Here is a 25,943-nt window from a genome sequence, read left to right as displayed (position 1 = left end):
ATTCAAAGAGCGGAAAGAAGTCCAATAAGGCTTTAAATTCAACAGATTAAAATCGAGACAACATAATATGCATTACTTAAAATAATAAGTAATAATTAAATAAAAATAAGTAAAATAATTACTATCTGTAATGGTTTGGCATATATTTCTAGATATGAAAAAAATGCAAATGAAGATCACTGAATTAATGTGTAATACGTAAGTTAGCTAAAAAACGACTGACCATTATTCTTACCTTTCAGTTTTTCCTCAAAAGGCCATTAATTTGAAGGAGGCCCGTTTTTTTGTATTCATGAATATGTGGATTAAATCTCATAGCTTGATTGGACTGCTTTGCGTCTTTGCCACACATGGTTGCCAATAATTGATCAGATATCAATAATTGTGTACCTCCAGCCACACTTTTAATCCGCACTCGAGGCGGGCGAGGGGATTTACCCCAACTCGAGAGTGAGCGCCGTTTTTAGAGTTCAGCTTTAGCTTTCCACTTCCTCTTGGTAGCTTCACACTGATCAAAGACAGGGAACAGTCAGGATGCTCTGACGGGAGCACTTCTGATCAAGAGAACTCCCTCGTCGTTAGAAGGCGGAGAGAAGAAAAAGAAAAAAAAACAACAACCTGAAAGTAACTTCCGGCCCATCTGTAGCTGATGTGGCATACATCCACCGTACAGTGAAAGCATGGAACAATGAACAGACGTCTTAAAGTTGATATTTGCATAAAGTTGAAAGGATGTGACTCATGCTAAACTTCCTGTAAGACTTTTTGACCGATGTCTACGTCGGCGCACATTAGCAGCATTTACGCAGTGAGTCACTTAAGATGAAGGACCCTTTTATCCCGGGCTCTCCCTGTCTTTGTTTTTTACATTTGTATGAGTAGAACACACTCTACCATGCCACCGGGTGGCGCCAAAGTCCCGTCCAATAGGAAAGTAACCTCAGTAATCTTTGTCAGGTGAAGTAACATTTGTTTGCATTATTTTTGTCATTTGATTTGTGACTTTCTTAGGCCACACTTTGTGAAGTTGTCACAGTGATCGCTTAAAAGACTGCATGTCAAGGTGTTTAAGTATGTCATCAACTCCAATTGCGGTATATTTAAATCACAATGACAATATTAAGAGGGAAAAAATGCAATTAAGTCACTTTTGAAAATCATTCATCCTTAGTGTACCATATGAGAGGTTGGCTCCCGTAACACACGGTGTCCTTTTATTACCACTATTCTACAGTTCAACCGATTGCACCACACTTATTTTCATAAATGAGTAATAGGGACACAAAAGGCGTCAAGAGGGTGTTGAATTAAACGCAACAACTGTTTGACAATGATTTACAAAGAACTTTATGGATGGCTGGCTTTGCTCTCACATTTACAACTGTGGGCAATTTAGTCTCTAATTAACCCAAGATGAGATTGTGAAAAAAGTGACGTTCACCCTGAACTGGTTGCCAGTCAATCGCAATAAAACCTCGCTCACATACATAACTTTTGTTTGAATTTCTCTAGAGGCATTATTGTTATTGGATCTGCACCAACTCTTGGTTGTTCTTTTGATTTAAAACTCGAGGAAGATGTGGCATCGCCTAACACGTATTCAAAGTAAACACCGGATTGCATCGGTCTCGCTTGGCGCCGTATCTAACTGGATTCTAATGAAGCCCATGAGCGGGAAGAGGCAATGTCAAATGACATGGCCAGCGTTCAAAGGGGCGTTACCCAATCCGATCTGAGTCCATTACCAAAACAGAGATGTGGACAAATGGAAATGATTTGATGTTTTTCCAATTGGGAAGTAGCCAAATTCATCCTTGGAATTAGAGCCGTACGTTGTAGCTGCATCGACTTTGTCTCCACAATGCGTAGTGCAGGGCGAGCTGGCTTGGAGGATAGCCCAGCATCGGGGACTCCCATTGAGCTCCAGTGTAATAAATCAAGTCAGAAGCCGGAGGAGGAGAAAATGCTGATGGGAGTTTTCCTCCTCCAAGGGTTGGGTCTGTCAGAGCGTGCAGAGCATTACATAACCTCAACCCCCCCCCCCAGCTTGCATTACAGTGTACAGTACATTATTAGACTGTTTGCAAAGATGGTCTTCAAGGGTACATATTAAGTAAATAAAAAAGAAAATCTTAGTATTAAATATTCTTAAGTAACACAGACTGTGTTTTACACAACGTCCTCTAAGTACATAGACTTTTTTGTGAAAACTCAATTCATCAAGCTACAAGCCTTCCATGTTCCCTGATATACGTCAGCTTTTACAGATAACGGCGAGCTTTATTGATTCGTGTTAGGGGAACTTGAAGGCGTAGAGAGCTACTACCTTATCAGTCCTGATCATGATTATTACACTTGCCAAGATTAGCCTTTCACTAGGAGCTACTTTTTGAACATTCTTTTCCTTCCAGGATTTGGGGCTCCAGGGAACGTCGCTCAGTGACATTTTGTACAAGAATGCGGCTTTTCTCAACCTGGTGGACCCCATCTCACACGAGCTGCTGCTAAGTCTGGCCCGAGACCTGCAGTGTCCGAAGAGGGTGAGTATCCGGGACTTAAAAGTTTGATTGTCAAATCGAGGCAGGATATTTCAAGGCAGTTTTTCAGATGATAAATTGTTGATGAGTCGATGGAAACTGTGTGTAGAAGGGCAAGTGGTAGCTTGTCTGGAAGAATTCTGAAGGTTACATCCATTAGGGGCCAATTAAATTAAAAGAGTGAAAGGAACCGGGAGAGTCATTTGCATTATTGATCAAAACACTGTCTTTTGTTTGGATGACGTGTTTTGAAAATTGAAAACGGTGCATGTTTTTATCAAACAATAGGCAGAACTAAATTGAGTTGTTAGTGGAGAGTTAACATCAGAATTATTTTACAATCAAATCAAGCCGATTATTTTTAAGGGTAAGGTTATAAAATGAATTTGGAATGATGTTAAAATTGCTTTATGATATATGTACAGTTTCAACTTTTGGCAATTAGAAACTTATCAATATTTGTTTACGATTTGGGCTCAGCCCTATCCACAGCATCCAAAGTTTATCATGCAGCCTTAAAGTTTCAGTTCAAATCCTGAAGTGCTTTCATTGTTTTTTTTTCTCCCTTTGGGCAAAAAAAAAATCTTGCTCTAAAAGAGAGATTAGTTTACCTGCTGCTCATGCGCTCTTTCCATTCAATGGTGAAAAAGGTCAATCGCGGGGGGTTCGGGGACCCTCGGGAGCGTGGGATTGTCTTCTATTTGATCGGCGTGGGCAGGCCGTTGGATCAAACTGGCGAACCTGGTGCTCAGGCTACACTTCTCTCGCTCTTTGTGGTGAGACAGTCTGAAAAACATAAGATCAATACAATTCGCCCATGTCTCCTTGTGGATGAAAATCCATAGATGGACAAAGTCTTGTGTGTGACCACTCCCACAGTGACGCAGCCCTCCTTGCGCTCATCTGCGAACACACCATAATCAGGGTTATACGTTGTTGTACTGTACTGGCTTTCCTGTCTTCACAAAAACACTGAAAAGTGAACTTTAGAAAATAATTTATTCCCCCCCCTGAAAATCTAACTCTAAAATGGTATTTGTAATTCACTGTAGCTGTTCATGCATTATAACTCTTGATGAAGTCAAGTCGCGGCACCCAAGCTCACCACTGGCATACAAATAGGAAGTGGAAGACACTAAATAAACTGAGTGGCAGTAACTCACAGAACAGACCTTGCAGCTTTTACTGTGAGTTTCAGAAAAGATAGCTGGGCTGCCTAAAGATGAAGTTGCCAGAAGCTCATCTTTACTCACCAAGTCCCCGCGAATAATGATGACCAGTGAGCAATTCTGTTTACGTTGGGAGGCCCACAAGGAAAAGTGGGATAGTTTGACATTGGCAGCAGCCTTCTCTTCTTGACTGGCTGGACCCAGTCGTGGTGGACGTGACCAACCTTAGGAAAGCTTAGCTACTCATTTGAGCTGCTGCTATAGTAATCTGGCACTGACATGTTTGCAATGACACACAGTGGTTCCTTTATTAAGCTTTATGAAAACAAAGGATAAGATAAAAAAGTTAAACAGTGTGTGAGAAGATATGCCTGGGACTATGGTACAACCAATTTACATGTTATTCTATTGTTTGTGTTCAAACAGAGGATTCCACAAATTAGTGCTAATTGTTTGTATGTCAATGGCTTTGCATGTTAGTAGACTAAGCGGACTCTGCTCAAACCAAAACTACAGCAGTCGTTGTTTGTTAAGGAACTGTTTTATGTTTGACAATGAATATCATCCGGGTGTGGCATTAAACGATTTGAATCTTATTTTGGGCTATTTACTATCAGCCAAAGCGCTTCTCAATAACACTGCCAGCTCAGGTAAAATGAAGGCGCTTTGAATTCTATGACTGGCTAAATAATGTAGCATGTGTTTTGCATGCGCTGAACTGAATCTATTGTTACAAAGCATATCTTTACATGAATCAGTTTAGTGAGGCTGTGTGGCTGAAAATGGTAGTGTCGACTGTTTTGAAGTGAAAGGCATGTTTGTTTGTCAGCCGAGAAACAAATTGGCAGCTGGAACGGTTCATTGCCTTAAGGTACTAAATTGCTTTGTCTTTTCTTACCCCTTCCTCACACTCTCTTTGCTACACTGCTTCTTTCTCCTTGTTGTTGTTGTTGTTGTACCATTAATTAGATTTGCCCAGTTCGGTGCAACCTATCCCATTTAGTGACAGAGTGTCGGACCACTAGCTTTATGTTGCCGGGAGGAAAAAAGAGAAGAGAGATGCTATTATAATAAGTAAACCAATCAATCTAAAAAAGAAATGTAAAAGATGGTTAGGGTTACAACAAGCATATTCGCTAGCCCTCCTCCTTCAAACGTCCGACGTGTAGTCATTCCCGAACGCTTCGTTTTATTGAGATTTTCTACTTGCTATTCAACACGCGTGTTGTACCGCTCGCTGCAGGAGACGGAGTCCCTCAAGTCGACCAACAAGATCTGCTGCCAGCTGATTTACCACCTGACTCCTCACTCCAAGTGGACGAGACAAAGCGTTCCCAGGAGGAAGTCTCAGGCCTGGTGAGTGCACCATCGTCTATGCCGCATTATCACTCTTCAGACGCAAGCGGGAACATCCTTGCCATAAACATCAGTGCAACTCATACATAAATCCTCCTTAATGCCTCTCTAAAATACTCATCTGACTTAGGGTACGCAAGTTTGGAGAAATGCTCCTCACCTTCCTGTTTTGTCACCTCAAGCAATGTTTGCATTGCCAGATCTTGTTAATATTGGCATCAGTGATTTCACCATGTTGATTTTTAGATTTTTAAAAGCTGTAGACACGATCTGGAGTCAATTCTGATCCAAGAGAAATTCCAGCGTCGCACACCTCTGATTGGCAATCACTAAGGATCACAGGATCTCTAGCGTTGGCTGACATGGTCTAATACCGAACAGGTTTTAAGAAAGAAAAAAAAAAGTCTTTAAGTTAAAACATCACACACATACACTGTGAACATCAGCCAATTGTTTGCAGAAGAAAACAGATTGTTGCAAGTACCTTAAGGTCTTTCACGCCAGCCTTCGTTTTGCCGCGTTTGCAAACGATGAGCTCATTAGCGAGCTCTGCTCCTCTCGCAGCGGTTCGAACAGGAAGACTCATTAAAAAAAAAAGACAGGAAGGGGTTTATATGATTTTGACCGTACTGAAATGCCATGTTATTTCATAAGGGTGAGCAAAATAATTGATTGATAGCCAAGTAACTAGTGAATAGTTGATTAATTACTAGCAATTTGATGAGTGGACTATTGGGCTGCCACCAGCAGAGGCGTTAAAGAACATGACGTCAGCTAAATAAAAAACATGGAAGTATATTTTTGATGGTTTGAATGTGATTTTTTGTTTTTTAGATGAAGTTGAAATGTTTCAAGTAAAATGTATTTTACTGTCAATGTGTTAATAATTCAACATTCAATTCAACAGGATGATTAATGAGTTTGAGGTTTGAGGCTTTTGTGCCGTCTTAGTTGAAATTTAAATTCAGACTTTCAGGTTTTAGGATCACAGGATTGGCAGGATTCACAAGCACAGTGATTGAATACTCCTCCCAGCATCCTCCTGAATAATTTTCCGGATTAGAAAGCGGACCTCTTGGCAGATGGCTGGATGAAGCCTTCCACCATTGTACATGTTAAGTAGGGCCACGCTGTATTTGACATCCTAGATGAGTCACTTAATTCATGCAAAGTGAATAAATAAAATCAGCAATGTTAATGTCACAGTAGTGAGAACAGTCAGCCCAAAAACAAACAAACAAACAAACAAACAAAACTCTTTCAGTGTTGCGTATTATTTTACTGCAGCTGAGTTGCAGTTGTTATGAGACAAGAAAGGACTAATGAGTGCGATAAACCATTACCGGCGATGAGCTACTCTGTCACACGTCTCTCATGGGCGTGCAACACAGCGTCATTAGGAGACATTTGTTTGTCATGCAAAACACACCTGTGACACACAGAAAAGGAATACAAGAAAAACAATATATCTCAAGCGTATGAAACTGTTACTATTCCAGTGACCTCTTTACGCAAAGTGTGCTATTATTATGAAGTGCTCGCCGGGCGAATGTACCAATCCACCGATGATTTGATTCCACGTGACAAACTGGATGCTCGTGAGCAAGAAGCACTGCGACAGAGCGCGCAGAAAACAGTTTGCCTTACGTAACTGTATATCTTGGAGGGGCTGTTTTACTATGTCAAGGAACTGTTATGAAAGCAGCATTGAGATGCACAGCTCGAAATACAGTACAAAAGGGGCTACAGTGATCTTCATCGAGAAAGAGATTATCTTTTGTTTCATTTGATACTCTCGAGGCAGGTGTAAGGCAGTGAATAATAATAATAAAAATAACAATAATAATAATAAACAATTAAAACTACAGCTCACCAATATGCTAAATACATTTTTTTGTTCAGTCTCTCGGCTTGCTCGTTGGGGGGTGCGGTGTTGAGAAATACTCCCGGAGAAAGATCAAACATGTGACTTTGAACATATCTGCTTTGCAGCTCCGACAGAGTGTAACCCCGCTTCGGGTGCCGACCATACAGACTTATCAAAAGTCGACGTGTTGACTCAGCGTACAGTTCGGATTCCTCAAATACTTTGTACACACACGTTACAAATTTGCCAGAAGGCCAGAAGAAAATAATAAACACCATCTCCGATATTTAACTGGTGATTTCTGCTGTAAAGACTTCAGAGGAGTGAAGTGGCAAGACAATATTGCTGCAGAGGGATTAAAGATCATGAACAAGGATGTAAGATTTCGTGGAGTCGATGATCCTCCCCAGAGCTAAAGCAAATTGAGATCCTCACGATAAGAGAAATCCAAGGAGAATCCGGTTCAGGACTTCCCTCCAGGAGTGATGTCTACTGCAATGATGCTGGAATGTTCTCTAATGTCTGCTCGGGGATGATTCAGAATTCCTAAGCCTCCAAGCAAAGATGAATTTTAATGCTAACCATCACAGTGAAATAATCCGAGTCACGGCTTTGTGTGTAGAACTGGAAGTTATTTGTCTGGCAGTTAGTCAGAAGGTTGTCTGTATTTTTACAGCCTTGTGCTACTTCTCTTTTAGTCCAAGTTATGTCTTTGAGCTGCAAACCTTCCATGTTGCAGTTCTACATTTTCAGATAACCCTTGAGTTCAAATTGAATCATCTTCTGAGCTTCCGCAATCATACTTGTTTCATGAAGTAACCTCTCAACTGAAAAAAAGATGCTTTTTTTTCCCCACTCAAAACAAAATGTGAGGAGAATACATATTTTCAAATGGAAACAAGTTGGGGATTGCTATACTGTGTTGAAAAACGTCAAAGATCTGATTGAGTTACAATCGACTACAAAAAATCTTTAGTCGTTCCACCGCGAGCATGGAGTACCTTCCACTTAGACTTTTACTCATTTTACAAAGTGCAGGCCTTGAGAGGAAGCAGCTTGTGGGAACAATTCCGGCAGCTATCGCTCACCCATGCCAAGTGACACCTGCCCAAACATCTGTCACAACCGTGACTCTTCTCACTCTTATCATCAGAGCGCACAAAGCTCCAAGCTTGTTGCCGAAGCCCACCGGCTGAGTAATGCGTTCTGCTCCGAGACAAAAAAGGCAGCGTAATTGCCACACTTTTCTCCATTGCTCAGCTATAACGCTGATTCGAGACAAATGAGGTTAAGTCGTCTTTGTGAAGCCACTCTAATTTCTCCAGCGGTGTCACAAATGTTCGTAGTCGCTGCTGTGAAGCTGCGCCGTCAACGATGTCCCCCGCAGTCAAAACAAGGCGAGAAATTGTCTCTACAATCAGAGTCCAATCTCAAAAAGTGCTCGAAGAGCAATAATATTTTAGAATGATTGGAATATGAGCTTGAGTCATGCAAAATTCTAAACCTATTGCAAAAACATTTAACGTACCTCCAGGGAGGCAGCAATATTAGCAAATGTGAAATAGTGCAGTGGTGGAGAGAAATGAAATTACCTAGATAATACATTTTGAAAGTCACATTTGCTATGCAATTAATGCCACCAAAGCAAAAACTGGGCGAGTAAAAAAAATCTTGTTGTTGGCATTTAAGCTTCGTTTCATTCAGATGACGGCTTCAAATCGTATTTTTAGATGAATCTCTCATTTTAGCAAATGTGTTTTAATTTCTATATAAATGGTGCATATTCTTCAGGGATTCTGAATGTGTCAAGAAAGAAAAAAAAAAAACGCAGGGTGGGGGAGTGAATGGCTCTAATCAGCAACCTTGCAGTGATTCCGCCTCCTCCTCCTCTATCTTTGAGTTTGACAGCGCCTTTCCCCAGAGCTTAAGCTCCAACCGCAGCACTGCTCTGTGTGGCAACAGACGAACAAAATGGACTCTTTACACTAAGCGAGGGAAAAAGCCCCCCCAGTAAGGGAATAGGGGAAGACAATCAATGCAATAATACAAGAGAAAGCGGAGAAATGAAATGAAAATAAATGCGTTTGATTCCCGGCAATGGATAACGCCTTTTTTTTTTTTGTCAATTTACTATAATGAGATTTCACTAATTGCTCAATCGAGGTGGGTTTACTGTAGACGGGAATGTGATTTACAGACAGTTTTTAAATTTTTTAAATTTTTTTAAATGAGTTTTTATAACCTCTAAAATTATTATTTTGTCAAGCAGTAAACGGGTTTCGGTGCTCCGAGCTACAATTTCATAGTATGAGTCGTTTTGACTCCTACTCGTTGTCCCTGAGCTTTGCTGCTTTTCAGGGTTCAACGCTATTTAAAGAATGATCTTCAGCTAATTGTGTTGCTTTGTCTTAAACTGCCTCCAGCTTTTGTAAAACAAGTTAACAGGGCCTCGGTTCCTAGAAGGTCGCCAACTCATCCCCTCCTTCTGCTAAATTATCTTGGAATATAAATGAAAACATACTCACATTTTTGTTGAAGCAAACTTGCCATAGGGCAAATAACACTCACTAACATGCTCACAAACCCAACTAAATGTAAATAAATACTAAATAGTGTACCAAGATGGAAAACCAACGAGAGTTAGATTAAACGGACTAAAGGGTACACAAGTGAAAGCAGTAAAAGTAAGTGAGGAAATGAAGAACTGCAAACAGTTGCTCTTGTCTCTCTTTCTATATTACTCATTCATGAGAGTAAATGAAGGGGAACTTATAGTCTGCGTGGGAGGACACCCATTACAAGTTTCTTCGGCGGCATGCTTTCAACTGTCACCCTGGAGACGCAATGGACAAGAGTTGCCTAATTCTTCAAGTTAAAAAAAGAAAATAAAAATGGTGCCCTGGTGTGACAATTCTAGAATTGATTTTTAATTGGCGAGGTGCACACCAGCACTAGCTGTTTCCTCGGTGGCATCGCTCGACTCGAGATAAGCGAGGGAAAAGAAAGCATGTGAATAGAAGAGTCAATCGATGGTGGCATTTAAAAATGAGACGCTTTTACCTTGTTAGGGGAAGGAATATGTGAACCGCATGGGACGCATCCATCAAAGACGCACGTGCCAAGGAAAGGTAATGTGTCAATAGAAAATGTCAAACACATCTGATTAACAATTTCAATCTCTCTGCAGCCTCGCCAATAGTGAAATTAAATGACAACGATTCGGTGCCAGAGATGGGGCTAGAGTTGACCTATTTTTAGAAACAGGAGCATTTTTGGTCAAGTTTTTTTTTTTTATATAACTTTCAATTTGCGCATTCCAAAAACATACTTCTTAGCTTAATATAGTTTTTAATATTTAAAAAAATACAAATAAATTGGGAGCCATCCCCTGTTAAGTAGAAAAAAAATAGGAGGGGTATCCCTATTTTGTTTTATTTTTCAAATCTTTTAAAAGTATTTACAATGGGCATCCCTCTAAATGAGAATTTTCGCTATTTGTAAGCCAGCTCAGTCCTTATCCCCAGCAGTGAAGAAAATGATTAACTGGGCATTCCAGATATATCATTATTGTTCATTGTGACCTTTCAAGTTCAAAACAAATATACTGCTGATAAGGAGGCATCAAGTATCTATTTGCCATTATTTACCCATGAGAGCCTCGAAAGACAAAACAAGGCACTCCAGGTTGGTCTGCTCTGATGACGACGTGAGTCTCTCCAGCAACTCAGCCCATAAAAACAAAGCTTCATTAGTCTCCCCTCTGGCTTTTACAGCGTCCCTGTTCCCTTTCTGCTTGGATTCTATTTCAATATCGCAAAAAAGCCCCCGACGCTTCCTTTGCCACCTCTGGCCTTTACATAAGCACACAATAGTGAGCACCCTTGCTCCGTACGTGAAAGTTAACAACGTCCCCGAGGAAAGTCGGGCTATGAAAAGCAATTAGACTGTCTGCTCTAGCCATATGTAAGCAGACGATAGTTTGACACACGAGACTTGGTGCTTATTAGATTCCCGTACTGTTGTCAGTTCGCTGGCTGCCATGTCAATGAATGCACTTCCCTGGCTCCATGCGGCACACCAAATGTCTTTTTTTTTTTGTTTGTTTAGTTTACTGGTTGTGTGTTTGCGAGGGGGTGTAAACAAAGTACACTTTTTTAATTAGTGTGCTTCAGTATATTTTCAGCTATCTGTACTTAACTGTACTTTATTAATCTCATTGATTAATTAAATGAATTAAAAAAAATTGTCACCCTAATAAATAATATTATGTTTGGCATATCGGTTGTCTTGCCAGGCTCTAAACCACATGCATTCTAAAATTCGAATTTAATAAAAGATAGCCACTAGTGTGATGACACAAGTTAATAAACAAAGATAATTATTTAATTCCCACATAATATTTTTGTTTTGTTTGCCTTTTGCTATGTTATCATAATAAACCGTAGCGTACAAAAGCCTGTCGTCTGAAAATGCAAATCGTTGGCCAGGCGGGCTCGCGGCCAAATGAGCAGCTTGTGGGTTGGAACTGCGGCCACGCAGCCCTTAGGCAGTGGCGCTTGGAAGCTAAGTCTGGAGTCATCTTTTCTCTGTCTCATTAAAAACGCAGCCCATGACACCCGAAGCCGCCACCCACTCACTTTCAGTCAATGTACCAACCTTGCCTGACTTTGTTGGTTGTGCAGGATATCAATTCCACAGACAAACAGGTGGGAGGGCCTCTCGCAGAGCAAACGCCCACTACAAATACATTGCTAACACTTGGTATTACTCATCAATACAAACATTTTCTAAACTGGACCTTTTCAATTTAACCAATTATACTTGATGCTCCTACTCAGTAGATCCACATTTAGGTACAACCAAACTCCATCCATTTAGCTCCTATATTTCCTTTTTTTTTCTTCTTATTCCCTTGCATGCTACAAATCAACAAATTGGAATATAATGCACCAGCCGAGCAAACACACTCATTTATCATAGTCATTAACGGTAGCGCTCAAACATTTGATGAATAGCTGAATGGACCACAGGCAGCAAAAGGCTCTTATGAATAAAGTCATCTATAAAAATTACTTAAGGGTTGGGAGGCCAAATGAGATTATTTTTTAATGTGCCATTCAAGAAAAACATTTGGGTGACAGACATATATTGCAAATTAGCGAGCGGGGAGATGTCCAGGGGGACATATGCGAGCTAATTAGCAAGAAAGTTTAGCCGGTAGACAAAATATGTTTTGTTTTGTTTTTTTAAAAGAGCCTTCGACAATCTGTGTTGTTGTTTTGTAGTTGCTATAAAAAGTCAAGGCCTCCAGCGAATCCCAGCGGATCTTTGAATCTCCTTGAATGTCAATTTTCAGACACGAGTCCCTGCGGTCAAAACAAAACCTCGACAAAACCAAATATAACATACATGTTAGGTACCTTGTTTATCTTGAAGTCCACTCTGCAAGTCCATTTAGGTCATTTGTCCGTCTTTGATTTCACCTTTTTTTTTAATTCCTGCACAGAAATGACATCCACACCCAGCAGACTAAAGTCATTACTCGAGACAGAGACATATTCAAATGCTAATTCTTCTCGTTACTTTATTGATCGCGGCGCTTGTTACACTCTAGCAGAGCTTGCGGGTTCCTTGGTTTTTTTTTGCAGACTTTTCAATTCCTGCAGTCCAGCCTTTGAAATAAGCACAAGGGAGTTACATTTGATTTTTCTCTCCTTATAGTCTGAAGACCACCCTGAAGAAAAAACTGTCCGGCGATGTGGTCAACCTCTCCGGCATCCCACTTTCGGGAAGAGACGTCCACCGCGTGGCCTTGTACCTGCAGGGTGCCAGCGACGCAGTGTCTGCTGTGGACTTGAGCTTCACTGGGCTTCAGGATGACAGCTTGCGACTGCTCCTGCCGGCCCTCAGCGGTCTTCCCAAGCTGACCACGCTCGCCGTCAACGGCAACCGTCTGACAGTAGCCGTCCTGAAAGACTTGATGGAGGCGGTTAAAGACCCTAAGAAGTTCCCCAGCCTGGCGTGGATCGACCTGGGCAACAACGTGGACATCTTCACCGTGCCGCAGCCGCTGCTGGTGGCCCTGCGCCGCCGTTTCGGTTTACGCAGCAGCCTGCCTACCATCTACGAGTACAACGAAGCAAAGACCTTAAGCGGCTACCTTCCCAACATGGAAACTTCCGTAGAGGAGACCAGCATGTATGAGGAGGGCGAGGAAGGTGAGGACGAGCGAGACGAAGATGACGACAGGCTAGAGCTTCAAGCTTGGGGCTTTACGGAGGAGAGAACGTCCAAGAATGTGCAGGTGGCAAGCTGTGGGAGGTGTTCAAGAAAAGACTTGCCCGAGTTTCCTGGCTGTTAGTCTCGTCTCTTGAGCTAAAAATAAAGTGTAATGCCTCTCTGGATGCTACCAACACGACAATGTATTTATGGGCTAATTTATCTCCTTACATCCAGACAAAGTTCCACAGTGCTTATGGTAACTTATGGCGGGGAGCTCGGAAACTTAAATGTTTGTGTAATACGGCACAATTAATTCAGGATATCTGACTGACCCAAAGCTATGACACGCGTGGTTGTTCAAAATATTCCATCATTTATTGTCAAGAACTTTGACCCTTTATCCAAGGAGATCCCCGGGAATTCATTTTTTTTTTGAAGGACCCCGACTTATGAAATCATGACTGAGTCTCTGACTGACTGACCAAAAGGATGGGCAGTTAAGTGCCTTGCACAAGGGCACCTTAGTAGTCAATGAGGATATGTTTACACAGTCAGTATAGGAATCATTCCTTGTTCCTGACATTGCTAGTTGGGAAAGGATTTCTTTGCATCCCCCAAAAAACAAACTAGATCACATAACTAACTGTTCTTCAATACCTTTAATAAGTTTACAAAATCCATTCCTGACTGATCATTGGATATTGTGGGACCAAAATACTGCTTTTCATTCTCATATTTAGTGCATATCGCTTTTAAAATGAAACAGGGAGTCAACACTATGTTTAAAAAAATTTTTTTACACTCAACCGTTTTCATGAACCAATAGAGAACAGGGTACAATAGTTGCACCTTTTCTAGATAGGAGGTGAACAAAAAAACAGCATTGTCATTCCATTTGAGTTCAAACCGTATTAATGGCCTAAACAGTGGCAGCAGGATATTTGATGTAATCTGCCTCACAGTTTTGAACTTTAAACTTTAAAGATGTGTACCCCATCTGATAAGGACCCCAGATTCGTTTTGTATTGGTTGAGGTTTAAAATAAATATGTGCCAATTACTAAATCTAGAAAACACTTTATTTCTGTAACTTAGAGTAAATAGACTTTTAAATACAATAAACATTATACATATGTTTTTAAATACAACACAATCACCTATATATTGATGAGATACAATTATTAATAATTTTGTGAATTTGTTTTTCCCCTCAAGCACACACATTTGTGTGCTGCCAATGAACTGATTACTGCCTGGTTGGGTGCCCTCAGTCTATTTTTTTCTCTTTAGTAAATAGGACGAGCCCTAGATTATTTTGATGATGGTTTATGATTGATTCTATTTATTTATGGGGATAAAAAGGATGCCATTTCTACTCATGCATACTGTTTCTCTTCCCAATGTAGCATGTTTTTATGTGCATTATGACAAATCTTTTTTTTATCCTGTCTTTTGTTGTTGTATTGTTGTGTACTTCTTTCCACGCTATTGTTTGTTTTTTGTGCTGGGGTATTAATTAGAAGGGTGCCTGCTGTGTGTGTTTGTATAATTATGGCGTGCACGCAGCAAAAGATTACTACCTTTTGATCGCAGGAATGAAATGTTTACTCATTTGCACTTTAAGGACGACGAGATTACAGAATGAACGGACTGTTTTAATGAGTCTTTATTGATATGAAGAAATTAATGACACACTATATCCTAAAATGATTATTTTCTACAGATGTGTGCATCATTTCAAGTGTTCCCCCCCCCCCAGAAGTTTTCTTAATGTGTTTCGCTTTTAGAATAAAAGTGATGTTTGCCTGCTGTTGCTTCCAAAATAAACTATATGAATTTATTTGTATTTACTGGACTTTTGTTCTGTCAGCTTTGGGATATAATATATATTTGTTCTATTATTGCATAAAACCAAATTAGTTAAACTCAGTCAATTTATGAGTGGAATGAAAAGTTAAAATCAACCTTTAACTGGCTTGCTTTAACAGTAGAGAGCGAGAGAGCTGGCAAAATGCTGACAGCCTCGTCTTGTTTTTATTTTTTTTCTCCTTCGGCGCGTTTGCATGTCAGCGTTTCATCTGTTTTGTGTGAAGGAGTGTCGCCCTGAGCCGACCTGTCACGGGAAGAATAATACTGCCATCTTGCCAGCGAGGCGTTTTCACCCAGTGAGTGCAGTCTGCAGCCATCAGTCTTCGTTCCGAATCCCTCGTCCTTCTGAATGAAAAACGAGAGCGTCAGGTGGGAAATGTTTGGAGGCAGGAGGCCTTCAAGCTTATAATGTTTCATATAAATGCAGGAAAATACACAGAAGTCAACATATGAGTAAACACCTTAAATTCACAGCATGTCTAATACATGTGATTGACAACAAAATAAAAGATTGAAAAATAAAATGTACACAAACCTTGCAAATCTTGAGTGGAACTCACTTATTGAAATTAACTCATCTCTCTCATTTGATTAAGGAGCAACCTGTGAACCTGAGTGTTCATTTTGCCTGATTAAAAACAACAAATAAGTACACAAAGCATTCAAATGTCAGTTTGTGTGACAATTTCTGCATTTACAATACTGACCGGTGCCAGTTGCCAGTTGAACTCGAGGATCAGATTATAAAAAGGGTAACTCTGACATCTAGTGGCAGAAAATGGCTTAGCATGGACCCCAGCAGCTGGACATACACTTATGTCCTGTATATATGAATATATTAATGAGTAAAATAGGTAATTGATTGCCTAACCTCACCCAAAAAAAATTCTTTAGCAGTTTTTCAGTAATCTTGCTCATTTGTATGCAACCGATCACGACAAATTAGAATCACTGGAACCAAATCAAGAGGTGAGCCAAGTCAAGATTCAGTAAATATCGTTAATGAACTACGGGTGTACATTGAGTAAAATCTCTCCCTCACCATCTTCCATGTTCCCCACAGCATGAAGGAATAGCAGCGCTAAAGTATGTCAATGCTGGCTCGAGGGCCTCAGAACATATTTAGACCAAAATGGCTGTGAAATTAAATCAGCAGCGGGTCACTATTGATGTGATATGGCATCGTGAATTTCAAAGGGACATTTGCATCACTTCTGCGCTTGCCTGCAGTGATGCCGTTTCTGCATAAGAGGGAGTCTGGTACCCAAATATGACCCATTATCATCAAGTGTGAGCTACTGGAATAATCTTTGTATCTGTAGGCACACTTGGCCCTGCATAGATCATGATGACGACCTCCAACGTCAATTGATTCGGAGTTCAACCAAATGATGCCGAAAAATTGTCATTCTAAAAAGGATGCTACATCGCTCACTTTTCAATTCTTTGAATCTTAATCCTTGAGAGCTTCTTTATTGTTTCCACCAGGGGGCGGAAATTCCCCAAACAAATACTAGTGCTGTAAATATTACATGCCAGTAGAAAACCGTTTGACATGGCTTTTTTGGGGGGGGGGGGGGGGATCCTGTAAGGCCGCACATATTTGATATTCAAGAGACCGACACTGCCTGTAGAACATCACATTACATGAGAACAGTCCTAGCCCGGAATACTGAAGGTTTCTTTAAACATTGTCGTAAATATATATATTTTATATTTTCTAATAACAAATGCAATAAATTATTTCGAGGAATATTGGTGATAATTTGGGGAAAGTGATATTTAGAAGAACTTCCAGCGTTAAGGGGCGATTATGTTGGATTTTGTAAGGTTCTCTCTGCTGCCCTCTGTGGGCTTCCACTAGGTACTGCCTATGAAATGGAAGGAAAACCCCTCTAATCTCTGTATTGCAAGTAGGCACAATTTAATCATCGTAAATCCATTATTTGTCACGGAAGATGACCGAAATGATGCATTTATGTATTTTGCAGCCGTGCATAAATTTATAACCCGTCAAAAACAGGCTCGAGATTCACCTTATTTGACTAGTGGTGAGATGGCAATAAAAATGCCGACAGTGTGTGGAGGGAGGAGGGGGCGTGACGTGTGCGCCAAGGGCTCGCACATGCGTTCTTACGTACGACGCTTCTGCGTATAGACGGATTGTCTGCTGAACACACGAGCCCCCTTGCGCGCATTCTGATTGGCTGGCCGGGCCTGTCTTTGGCAATGACGTTATGCCTACACGCACATACACACACATACAGAGTACACAATACAGACACATAGAGGTGGCAGGAGAGAGGGAAGACGTAATGGTTTGACTCTGTGTGCACTTGCGATGATCGTGGCATTAGTCTGCACATTCCTCTAACGGAAGGCGCAATGAAGGTAGGTGCAACCCCCCCCATGTCCTTTATAACGCATCTTGTTGATGGTGACATCGCGGTGACTTCTGTTTATGGAGCTTTACGCACGGTGCCGCAAGCTGCACACTAAGGTGATTGTGTTTACACGGGCCGTTATATAAGGAGACGGGCTTCATTGCAGCACTGGTGGTTATTTTCGGAAGTTGTCATGGGTTATTTCGGGTCATTGTGTGTTTTTATGCGTGTGTGTATGGTCGGTGCAAGCAAGAGAGGCTGCAATGTGAAAGAAGCCCCCCCCCCCCCCCCCCCTCGCACTTCTAGAGTTTAGTGGATGCAAAGCGGCTGCAGCCACCTTCCATTCATCGCTTTAATCCGCTCTAACGAGGTTGTGGAGGCGCGCTTTGGGTTGGACGAGTTGGTGGGGGGCGTTTGTGTGTGTCGGGGGGTCACGAGGATGTTTGGGGGACGTCTCGCGGAGGACGCGAGGATCGCCCCTCAGCACCACACTGGGGTTCTCCGCTGGCTGCAGATAAGGATGGAGCAATGACGTCATATGGTCGCCACAATATACAGCTCCAATCTTCCATTTAGATTTGTCTCAAATGTTTACGTGCATTCGTAGTCCGTTGTGTTAATACACATATTGATTTTTGCTTTAACAGAGATCCAATGCAAGAGCATCAAGCTCACGTTTGCTTGACGCTCGGTTAAAAATAGCTTCACTTTTGTGGTTTTACATTGCGGTGGCGTACAGTGTTGTCGATTCCTTCCCTTATCTGTGCGTGATGAAGAAATTGCCACTTCATCACAAAATTAAGAATAATACTGTAATGCATCAGTTGCAACAAAGACACTCATTACTACAGGAAAATATTTTCTAGTACTCCCCACAAAATATGGAGTTAATGCATTAGGGGAGATTATTTTGAAATCAAATGGAACTTGCTGAAAGTTGTGTGTCACGCGGCAACCCCTCGGCTGTGGATTTTGTTCTGTGCACTGGGGATGGTTTTCAGTCCTGCTGCTGCCATCAGGTCTCTGAAATATCCTTATTATGCAAGAACAAATCTTTAGCCCGTTTGGTCACAACTTGAGTTTTATCTGCGTTCATTCCACGCGTCACACGAGATTTAACTTCTTCGGGGAGACGCTTTGACAACACTGTACATTTGAGGAACTGTTAGAATAGATACATACAATTAGCCATGCATTTATCAAGCATGTAGTGTACTTTGTTTCCTAAATTAGATGCCAGAAGGAAACAAATAGCATAATTCAGCACTTCTCAAAATGGGGGTTGTGGGCTCTCTCTAGTGGTACGTTAAAGAATTACTGAATTAAATATTATAACCGTGAATAACTTTTATATACTCTTATTCTTTTTCACTCCAGCGCCATTCCATTGTATTTAACATAAAAGTACATTTAGGGGCATGTCTGTCATGTGTTTGAGTTCATGCGGAGACTTTTAGTCATTGCATCACAACAAGTGCATGCAAAAAGCCTGTTGTTTTTTTCTAATCAGTTTCATGGTCACATTCTATACATTTGTTGATCTCCGCCTAAATGCAACACATAATCGTGTAAGCCCTGCTAACAAACAAGGGAACACCAAAGGTTCACCCACTGTTAAAGTCCACTCTCATTAGTAGACAGGCCTGCGGGGTTAGTTAAAGCTTCCCCTCGCCACATAGTGTGCCTTGTTCCCGGGATTACATAAACAGTCCCTAAGCAGACGTCACAGAGTGTTTGTAGCAACTCGGAGCCGCCCGGAAACTAGAGGTGAATTCCTGTATTGTGTACTGCAAAGAGCTTCACAATGTGCTCTATGTGTGTGTGTGTCAGCTATCGATTGACACAGCCTGGTAGAGTAGAGGAAGACGTAGTTCCCCCTCCACCATTCATTTGTATGCCGCTGAGCTGTTTTTTTTTATTTCTTCAACAGTCTTCGTATTATATATCTTTTTTTTTTTTGTTAGAATAATGTGTGTTTGTTTTTGGCAGGCGGGGGCCTCGTCCATGTGGGCGTCATGCTGCGGGCTGCTAAACGAGGTGATGGGCACGGGCACGGTACGGGCCCAGCAGCCCGGCTTTGGGGCTGGCGCCGGGCCTTTCCGTTTCGCCCCCAGTGCAGGGTACTCCACATACCCGCCCGCCAGCTCGGGCAGCGCCGGGCAGCTGTGCAAGGCCTGCGGACTGGCTTTCTCGGTCTTCAGACGCAAGGTGAGTTACGCAATCTCTTTTTATCTTTGACGCTTTAAACTTAAGCCCACTTAGTAAACATATTTGAACTAAATGCAATTGCACGCCTTTACTCGCGCTCAAAAGAAAGCTCCGATACGAAATGTTACGATACTGCTGATCATTTAAGAGCCCCCTTTGTCGAGACCCCGCCCAGCAATTAAAAAGTTAATTTTCTACAATATGTCCTCTTAAACAGAGCGTAAACGAATCGCAGCCTGGTGCCCGAAGCGATTGGATGAAAATAAACGTAACACCTGACCGGAAAAAGCAATCATCCTTTTTATGGGTGGCTGTGCCGTCTATGCAAACGAAACCCAAAATCACTAAAATCGTGTTCCGTCGTGCTGATTTAGGGACGGTCAGGGTAGAATACATGTGTGTGGCACGTGATGGTTTCCTCCGTGCTATCACTTCAAAACAGACTGCCTGCAATGGGCTCCTTTGCAAGTCAGTGTGATATCTCCAGTCCACCTTTTAAGAAGTGTCAGGAGGATTAGCAGCAAATGATCGCGAGGAAGGTGTCCACGATGGCGCGGAGGCGAGACACATTTGGCCGTGAGTGATGAGTAAATATTTACCAATTGGACTGACCTCCTTTCATAGCCATTTGAAGTGTCAATCCACTCAGCTGCTCGGTGTAAAAGTGGGCGGCGGAACGATTTCGAAAATCTAATTGTGATTTTTTTTTTGGAGATTGTGATTTAATATGCAATTTTATTGCGTTACAATAAATATCAGATTTAGTGTACATAAATTTGTTGGGAGCTAGACATCATGTTTTTTATACTTTGCTATAAATGTAGGGCTTTTCTGAAAATGAATATTCCTGGAGATAAATATCGCATAATTCATATCAGCCGTGGTTTTTCATCAGGTAACCTGCATGATGATTGACACTTCTGGGTTAAATCCCATCAGTATGTCTGTTTACAACTACAAACAGCAGCTGCAATGAGCTCAGCACCTCCTTCGGAGGCCACTTTTGCGTATCAAAGTTTGCATAGAGTCGAGCTCATTTAGAAGGAGCCGCGAGAGGCGCCGGCCGTCGGCCCTTTAAAATGCTGACAGGAGTCAGACATGGAGTTGTGCAATATTTAAGGGCAGTTTATTAAATGATGCTTGAGTGGTAATAAAAAGAATGACTGATGGCATTCCTTTGGTGTGTGTGTGTGTGTGTGTGTGTGCGTGTGTGAAGAAATTGCCTGCAAATGCCGAGGAGTTGAGAAGAAAATTAAAATGTAGAATTCACTCAATTTTGGATGTAAGAAATATATTTTTCTACACGAATAGAATGAGATTTGCTGATAAAATTATTGATTAAATGGAATCAAAATGATTTTGCATTATTAAAACAACAAAATTTTTTACTCTTACCCAATCAGTGAATGAGTGGGCGTGGCTTTCTGGCTAGCATCAATGTTACATCCTCCAGGATGTTAGCTGCGAAGCTAACAACTCAAAAAAAGCCAGAATATGTTTTACACTGAAGGAAATAACTCCAAAAATAGACTTACTCGAACTCTGCTGTTCCAATGAGAGTTGGTATCTATTCCGGGGAAAGTGACAGATGTCCAGCTAATTCACAGTTGTATTGTCGTCCTTAAAAGGTTTGCCACAAAATAACACACGTGTTGGTAGTTGTTTGGGCATATTTGATGCAAACATAAAGTCCAACCACAAGGCTTTCTGTGGCTCATATTGGGAGAAGAAAGAGGCTGTTGTTCTCCAGCTGTGCCTGTGCAGTAGTTTTTACTGAACTTCAGCAGGGATTGGGTTAAAAATTGTGAGGGTGGAGTTGATGACATCACAAATTGAAAAAGGCGGGATTAGTGGCATCACAAACCAATCTGCAAAAGCAACATATTTGAGATTGCTGTTTGAGCTGTTGAAGGTGACAGGGCCTCTTTAAAATTGACAAATAACATGATTTTGGCCAATTTTCTTTTGAGATCATGACATTCACTCACAGTCACTCATGGTATCCTTTCCTCGACAGCACGTATGCTGCGACTGCAAGAAGAGCTTCTGCGCGCTGTGCTCGGTGCTGCAGGAGAACCTGCGCTGTTGCGCCACCTGCCACCTCCTGCGCGGCACCGCCTTCCAAAGGCCACGCCTCATGCAGTTGCGTGTCAAAGAGCTGCGGCAGTACCTGCTGCTACGTAACATCCCCACCGACACCTGCAGGGAGAAGGAGGACCTGGTGGACCTGGTTCTGTGCCACCGGGGCACCAGGGAACCGCCTCGACCCGCAATAGTGGTGGAGGAGGAAGAGGAGGAAGAAGAAGAAGATGAGGATGATGGAGACACACCTGAGGAACAGGAGGAGGGAGATGATGAAGATGATACAGACAGCCTCCGCTCCCGCGCCGCTTCTCTCCCCTCCCCTGCCGGCTCGGCTTCTGAACAGTCGCTGGGATCCGCCTCTCAGGGAGTCGTGCTCAGCCCAAGTGACAGCTCAGGGACCCAAAGCCAGGTGACACACAAAATGCCTGCAGTCCAAAATTCATTTATTTTTATTTAAATTGGGGGGGGGGGACATCATCCAACTGGTTTTATTATTTAAACTTTACAAATGCCCCATCCGTCTCTTTTAATGATGTGATGCGGCCGTCGAGTACAAAAGTTTCCTCAGCCCGATGTAGTTGCTCGTTGAGCCTAAATCAGCAACGATTATGCCGATTTTCTCTCCACTGACTGTGAAGAGTCTCCACAGCATGGATTCGGCATTCATGCGACAGCTGCAAGCAGCAGCGTTTACTCTCTGACTGTCAATGTGTGCGCGCGTGTGCACGTGAGGACCAGCGAGCAAGGCGGCTTAAGCCCTTTGCCTTTTTTTAGGTCGCTTACATGGGCTGGCTGAGTCAGTTATGTAACGCGCACGCAGGTTGACAACTCCCCGCGGCAACGCCGATGACACCAAACGCTCCACGAAACATTACATTAACACACTATTAAAACGCTAAAGACACACACGCAACTTCCCGACATCTCTGTTTTCGAAACCCAAGAGGTTTTATCCCGATATATTTCGACTTATTCGACTTAATAGTAAGTCAGGGAGAATTTGATATTTCTCGCTCGGTGGTCATCAGTGATCTTTTTGCCCTCTTTGGCAAAAAGCCAAAGAAAAAGCGAATCACAAAAAAAAAAAGAGTGGCTGTTGAGGAGAGAGTGCTTGCTGTGTAGGTAACCAATGCATTATTAATACGTCAGAGGGGGAATGTGCTGAGACCACACACACACACACACACACACACACATACACACATACACACATACACACATACACACATACACACACACAACCTGAATCAACACTTGCTCATCTCCACTTCCATTACGGAACTATTCATTGATTCCGTCTCCTTTCATTCCTGACCTCCATCTTAAAAGAGAATCATTGAGCGATGAGTTAAGTGTCTGCCGCGCGTGCGATGGAGTGCGTGCTTAAATATGTCTCTTGTCGTATTAGATAACGGAACAGATGTACTCTGAATATAACGCAGTCAAATCCTGAAAGTCATCACGTAATGGGGTGCATTGTGTGATGGAGAATTTGATTCACTTTGAAACATTCATAAAAATGTAACCTTGAAATTTGATTTATTTATAATCGTGTTGAAATTGGAGGTTATTTGGAAAAAAAAATAGCTTAATTATGGTTTCAGTAATACATTACAAAAATAGTCAAATGTAGTTTATTTATTTGTATTATTTTTTATTGATTTAATAAAATTGCCTTGTGAATATTCTCCAGAAATAAACAGGAAAATCTAATTTGGAAACGAGATGTTACACACGAAATTGTCAAAGCGGACAATTGTACCTTACTTTGTTGCTTTGTCTTTAGTTGTCCCCTCAGGAGCGCGAGGACGCGCCGAGTGCATCACTCCTCAATCTAGAGCAGACGACCTGCACGACGGAGGTGAGCCCGGCCACGCAGAGGAGGGTCCGCGCCTCGCTGTCCGACTTGGACAACGAGGACGCTATCGAGAGGCTGTCGGTTCGCCAGCTGAAGGAAATCCTCGCCAGGAATTTCGTCAACTACTCGGGTTGCTGCGAGAAGTGGGAACTGCTGGAGCGCGTGCATCGCCTCTACAGAGAAAACGAGCACAACAGGAAATCCAGTAGGTACCGGCACTTTTGAAAATATAGCATTTTACAATTTGAAATTTTAATTTAATTCTTTTTTTCCTTTTAGTGGAAAATGTGAGCATTACTGCAGGCAAGTATTTCCTCACTACTCTATTGTCAGTACACCATTTTAAAATAAAAAAAAAAAATGCAAACCCCCCCCAAAATATTGAAAAAAAAAAAAAGGTGGAAAAAAATCTGCAAATAATCAAATTTTTGCTATCATTCTTTAAGAGCCATTTTCTAAACCCTGTCCTTTTTTTCCCTCCAAAGTGGTCACATATCCTCCACCTTTGTGCAACAGTGCTGTCGGAGGTAAGCTCATTTTTCACCCACCTACTCAAAATATGGAGAAAAGTTTCAAATGTAGCTAAACGTTTAGCACTGACGTATGAAGTTGTAATTATGAGTTTCTTATCTAAGCTTTGCACATTTATGACTTAACTAGCAGACTAGCAAACAGTTTAGTCGGGTAACAGTCAGCCTGCTAACTGAATGACGCCACCCACATCACTCACCAGGCCATGTCCTGCCTTTTAAAGCAATACACTCAGATGCTACAGTAAGGATGGCAACACTACATCGACAAAAATAATAACTACCTCACAAAATGAAAATGTTCCTAATGAATTGAAAGTATCGTCATTAAATCATCAATAAATGCAGCTCCTAAGTTGAGTCTCACGAATACCAAGTCAAGTGTTAAATGCCAAGTCAAGCAAGTCCAAAATCTTCAAATCTGACACATCAATCAAGTCACATGATTCCAGTCTGTAAGTGTTTTACTTTTTTGCCGGTCCGCAGACAACGTGAAAGCCCAGCTTGCCTCGGACGAGAATCTTTGTCGCATCTGCATGGACGCCATCATCGACTGCGTGCTGCTGGAGTGCGGCCACATGGTGACCTGCACAAAATGTGGCAAGAGGATGAGCGAGTGCCCCATCTGCAGGCAGTACGTGGTGAGGGCCGTGCACGTCTTCAAGTCCTAGGAAAAGTCTGGCCGCCAGAGACGCTTCAAACGGGCGCCAGTGGCTTGGACCGGCAGTTCTCGTGGAACACGGCAGGGGTTCGAGTCGACACGGTCGACTGCAACATGTGCAATACCGTTAAAAAAAACGAGACTTGTGTTTGTTTGTTTTTTAAATGTAGAATATTGGTTCTAGTTTAACAGCACATCATATGTTAGCAGAAGACGCCAAATATCACGCCTATACGCTCATACGCTTAACGTGCTTTTCATATTCATCAAACTTGATGTGATGGTTTGTATTTTTTCAGAACCATGGAAAGCAGTTTACAGTAAGGCTTTGTTTGATTCTAATTTTCATTTTAAAAGACAAAATCCCTGCTGATGGTTTTTACGTTTCCCTTCAACACACCTGATTCAAATGTTTCGGATTCTTATCCAGTTTCTGCAGAGTTGATTATTTGAATCAGGGGTGTTGGAGGAGGGTGACATAAAACACACTTTGAAATACTACAAACATATTTAATATATTGAAAAAAACCAAGGAAAAACAATAAAATAAATATAGTAAACAATGTGTACCCATCCCAACATTGGAGTAATCTTCATCTCATTTCACAATATTTTTTTATTATTATTGGTCATTATATTATTTATTTTAAACTTCTGCTAAGGTTCGAGAGAGATGGAAAATGAAAACAGCCGAGCAATATCAGTTTTCAAATATTTTGATGGGAACAGCTGCCGCCTCCTCGATTTCAGTTATGTTATGCAAAGGAGACCGACACTTTTTCCTTTCTGCTTATGTTTCAAAGAAAATTACATATACGGAATCACTGTTACTGTAAATGTGTTGCATATAGATAGCTTCTATCGTTATTATGAATTAAATGTATATTTTTACATGGACTGGGTGGAAGGGCCAGGAGGTTTATGAACGGAATGTATTGGTGACAGTTTAGTCAAAACCTTTGAATATATCGGTGGTGTTGCTTTTTGTCACACGTTCCCGTCAATTTTTTTTTTCTTTCATGATTTGATTTAACGCGGCTGTTTGTCAACAGACGATGTCATTCACGGGCAGCTACAGTCTTCTGGAGGGCACTCATAATCCTGGATCTTTATATTTTGGAATGGTTGGACCTTTTTATTTTGGTAAACAAAACAAAAAAAACTATTTATTAGATTCAATAAAATTCAGTCAAATCTC

General features: G+C 41.6%; 2 protein-coding genes and 1 long non-coding RNA gene across 4 annotated transcripts in view; 2 read left to right on the top strand and 1 right to left on the bottom strand.

Moving 5' to 3' along the window:
* LOC133163928 (leucine-rich repeat-containing protein 75B-like) overlaps window positions 1–14,984 on the top strand; it is a 15,813-nt gene extending 829 nt beyond the window's left edge. The window contains exons 2-4 of the mRNA XM_061294252.1: window positions 2,412–2,540; window positions 4,950–5,062; window positions 12,651–14,984. Coding sequence (XP_061150236.1) covers window positions 2,412–2,540; window positions 4,950–5,062; window positions 12,651–13,290 — 882 coding nt within the window. The 3' untranslated portion in view covers window positions 13,291–14,984. The remainder of the gene's footprint in view (window positions 1–2,411; window positions 2,541–4,949; window positions 5,063–12,650) is intronic.
* Window positions 14,924–23,602, bottom strand: LOC133163930 (uncharacterized). The gene is made up of 4 exons (XR_009716470.1): window positions 23,464–23,602; window positions 21,942–22,121; window positions 21,147–21,810; window positions 14,924–15,364 (listed from the first exon to the last, which is right to left on the bottom strand). It is a non-coding gene; the product is annotated as an uncharacterized LOC133163930 (long non-coding RNA).
* Window positions 17,221–25,943, top strand: LOC133163910 (E3 ubiquitin-protein ligase RNF34-like). Of its 2 annotated transcripts, none has more exons than XM_061294224.1 (7): window positions 17,221–17,410; window positions 19,393–19,611; window positions 21,629–22,105; window positions 23,483–23,759; window positions 23,834–23,857; window positions 24,040–24,081; window positions 24,571–25,943. In XM_061294224.1, exons 1-7 carry the CDS (start codon window positions 17,405–17,407, stop codon window positions 24,753–24,755), a joined length of 1,230 nt encoding a protein of 409 aa, XP_061150208.1. In that variant the 5' UTR covers window positions 17,221–17,404; the 3' UTR covers window positions 24,756–25,943. The 2 variants fall into 2 exon arrangements, with proteins under 2 accessions (XP_061150208.1, XP_061150209.1); XM_061294225.1 differs by lacking the exon at window positions 17,221–17,410 and adding an exon at window positions 19,235–19,295.

Source organism: Syngnathus typhle, linkage group LG12 (assembly GCF_033458585.1).
Source record: "Syngnathus typhle isolate RoL2023-S1 ecotype Sweden linkage group LG12, RoL_Styp_1.0, whole genome shotgun sequence".
NCBI classification, from domain to species: domain Eukaryota; kingdom Metazoa; phylum Chordata; class Actinopteri; order Syngnathiformes; family Syngnathidae; genus Syngnathus; species Syngnathus typhle.
The sequence above is the reverse complement of the archived record's forward strand: the minus strand, read 5'-3'. Positions and strand labels throughout refer to the sequence as shown.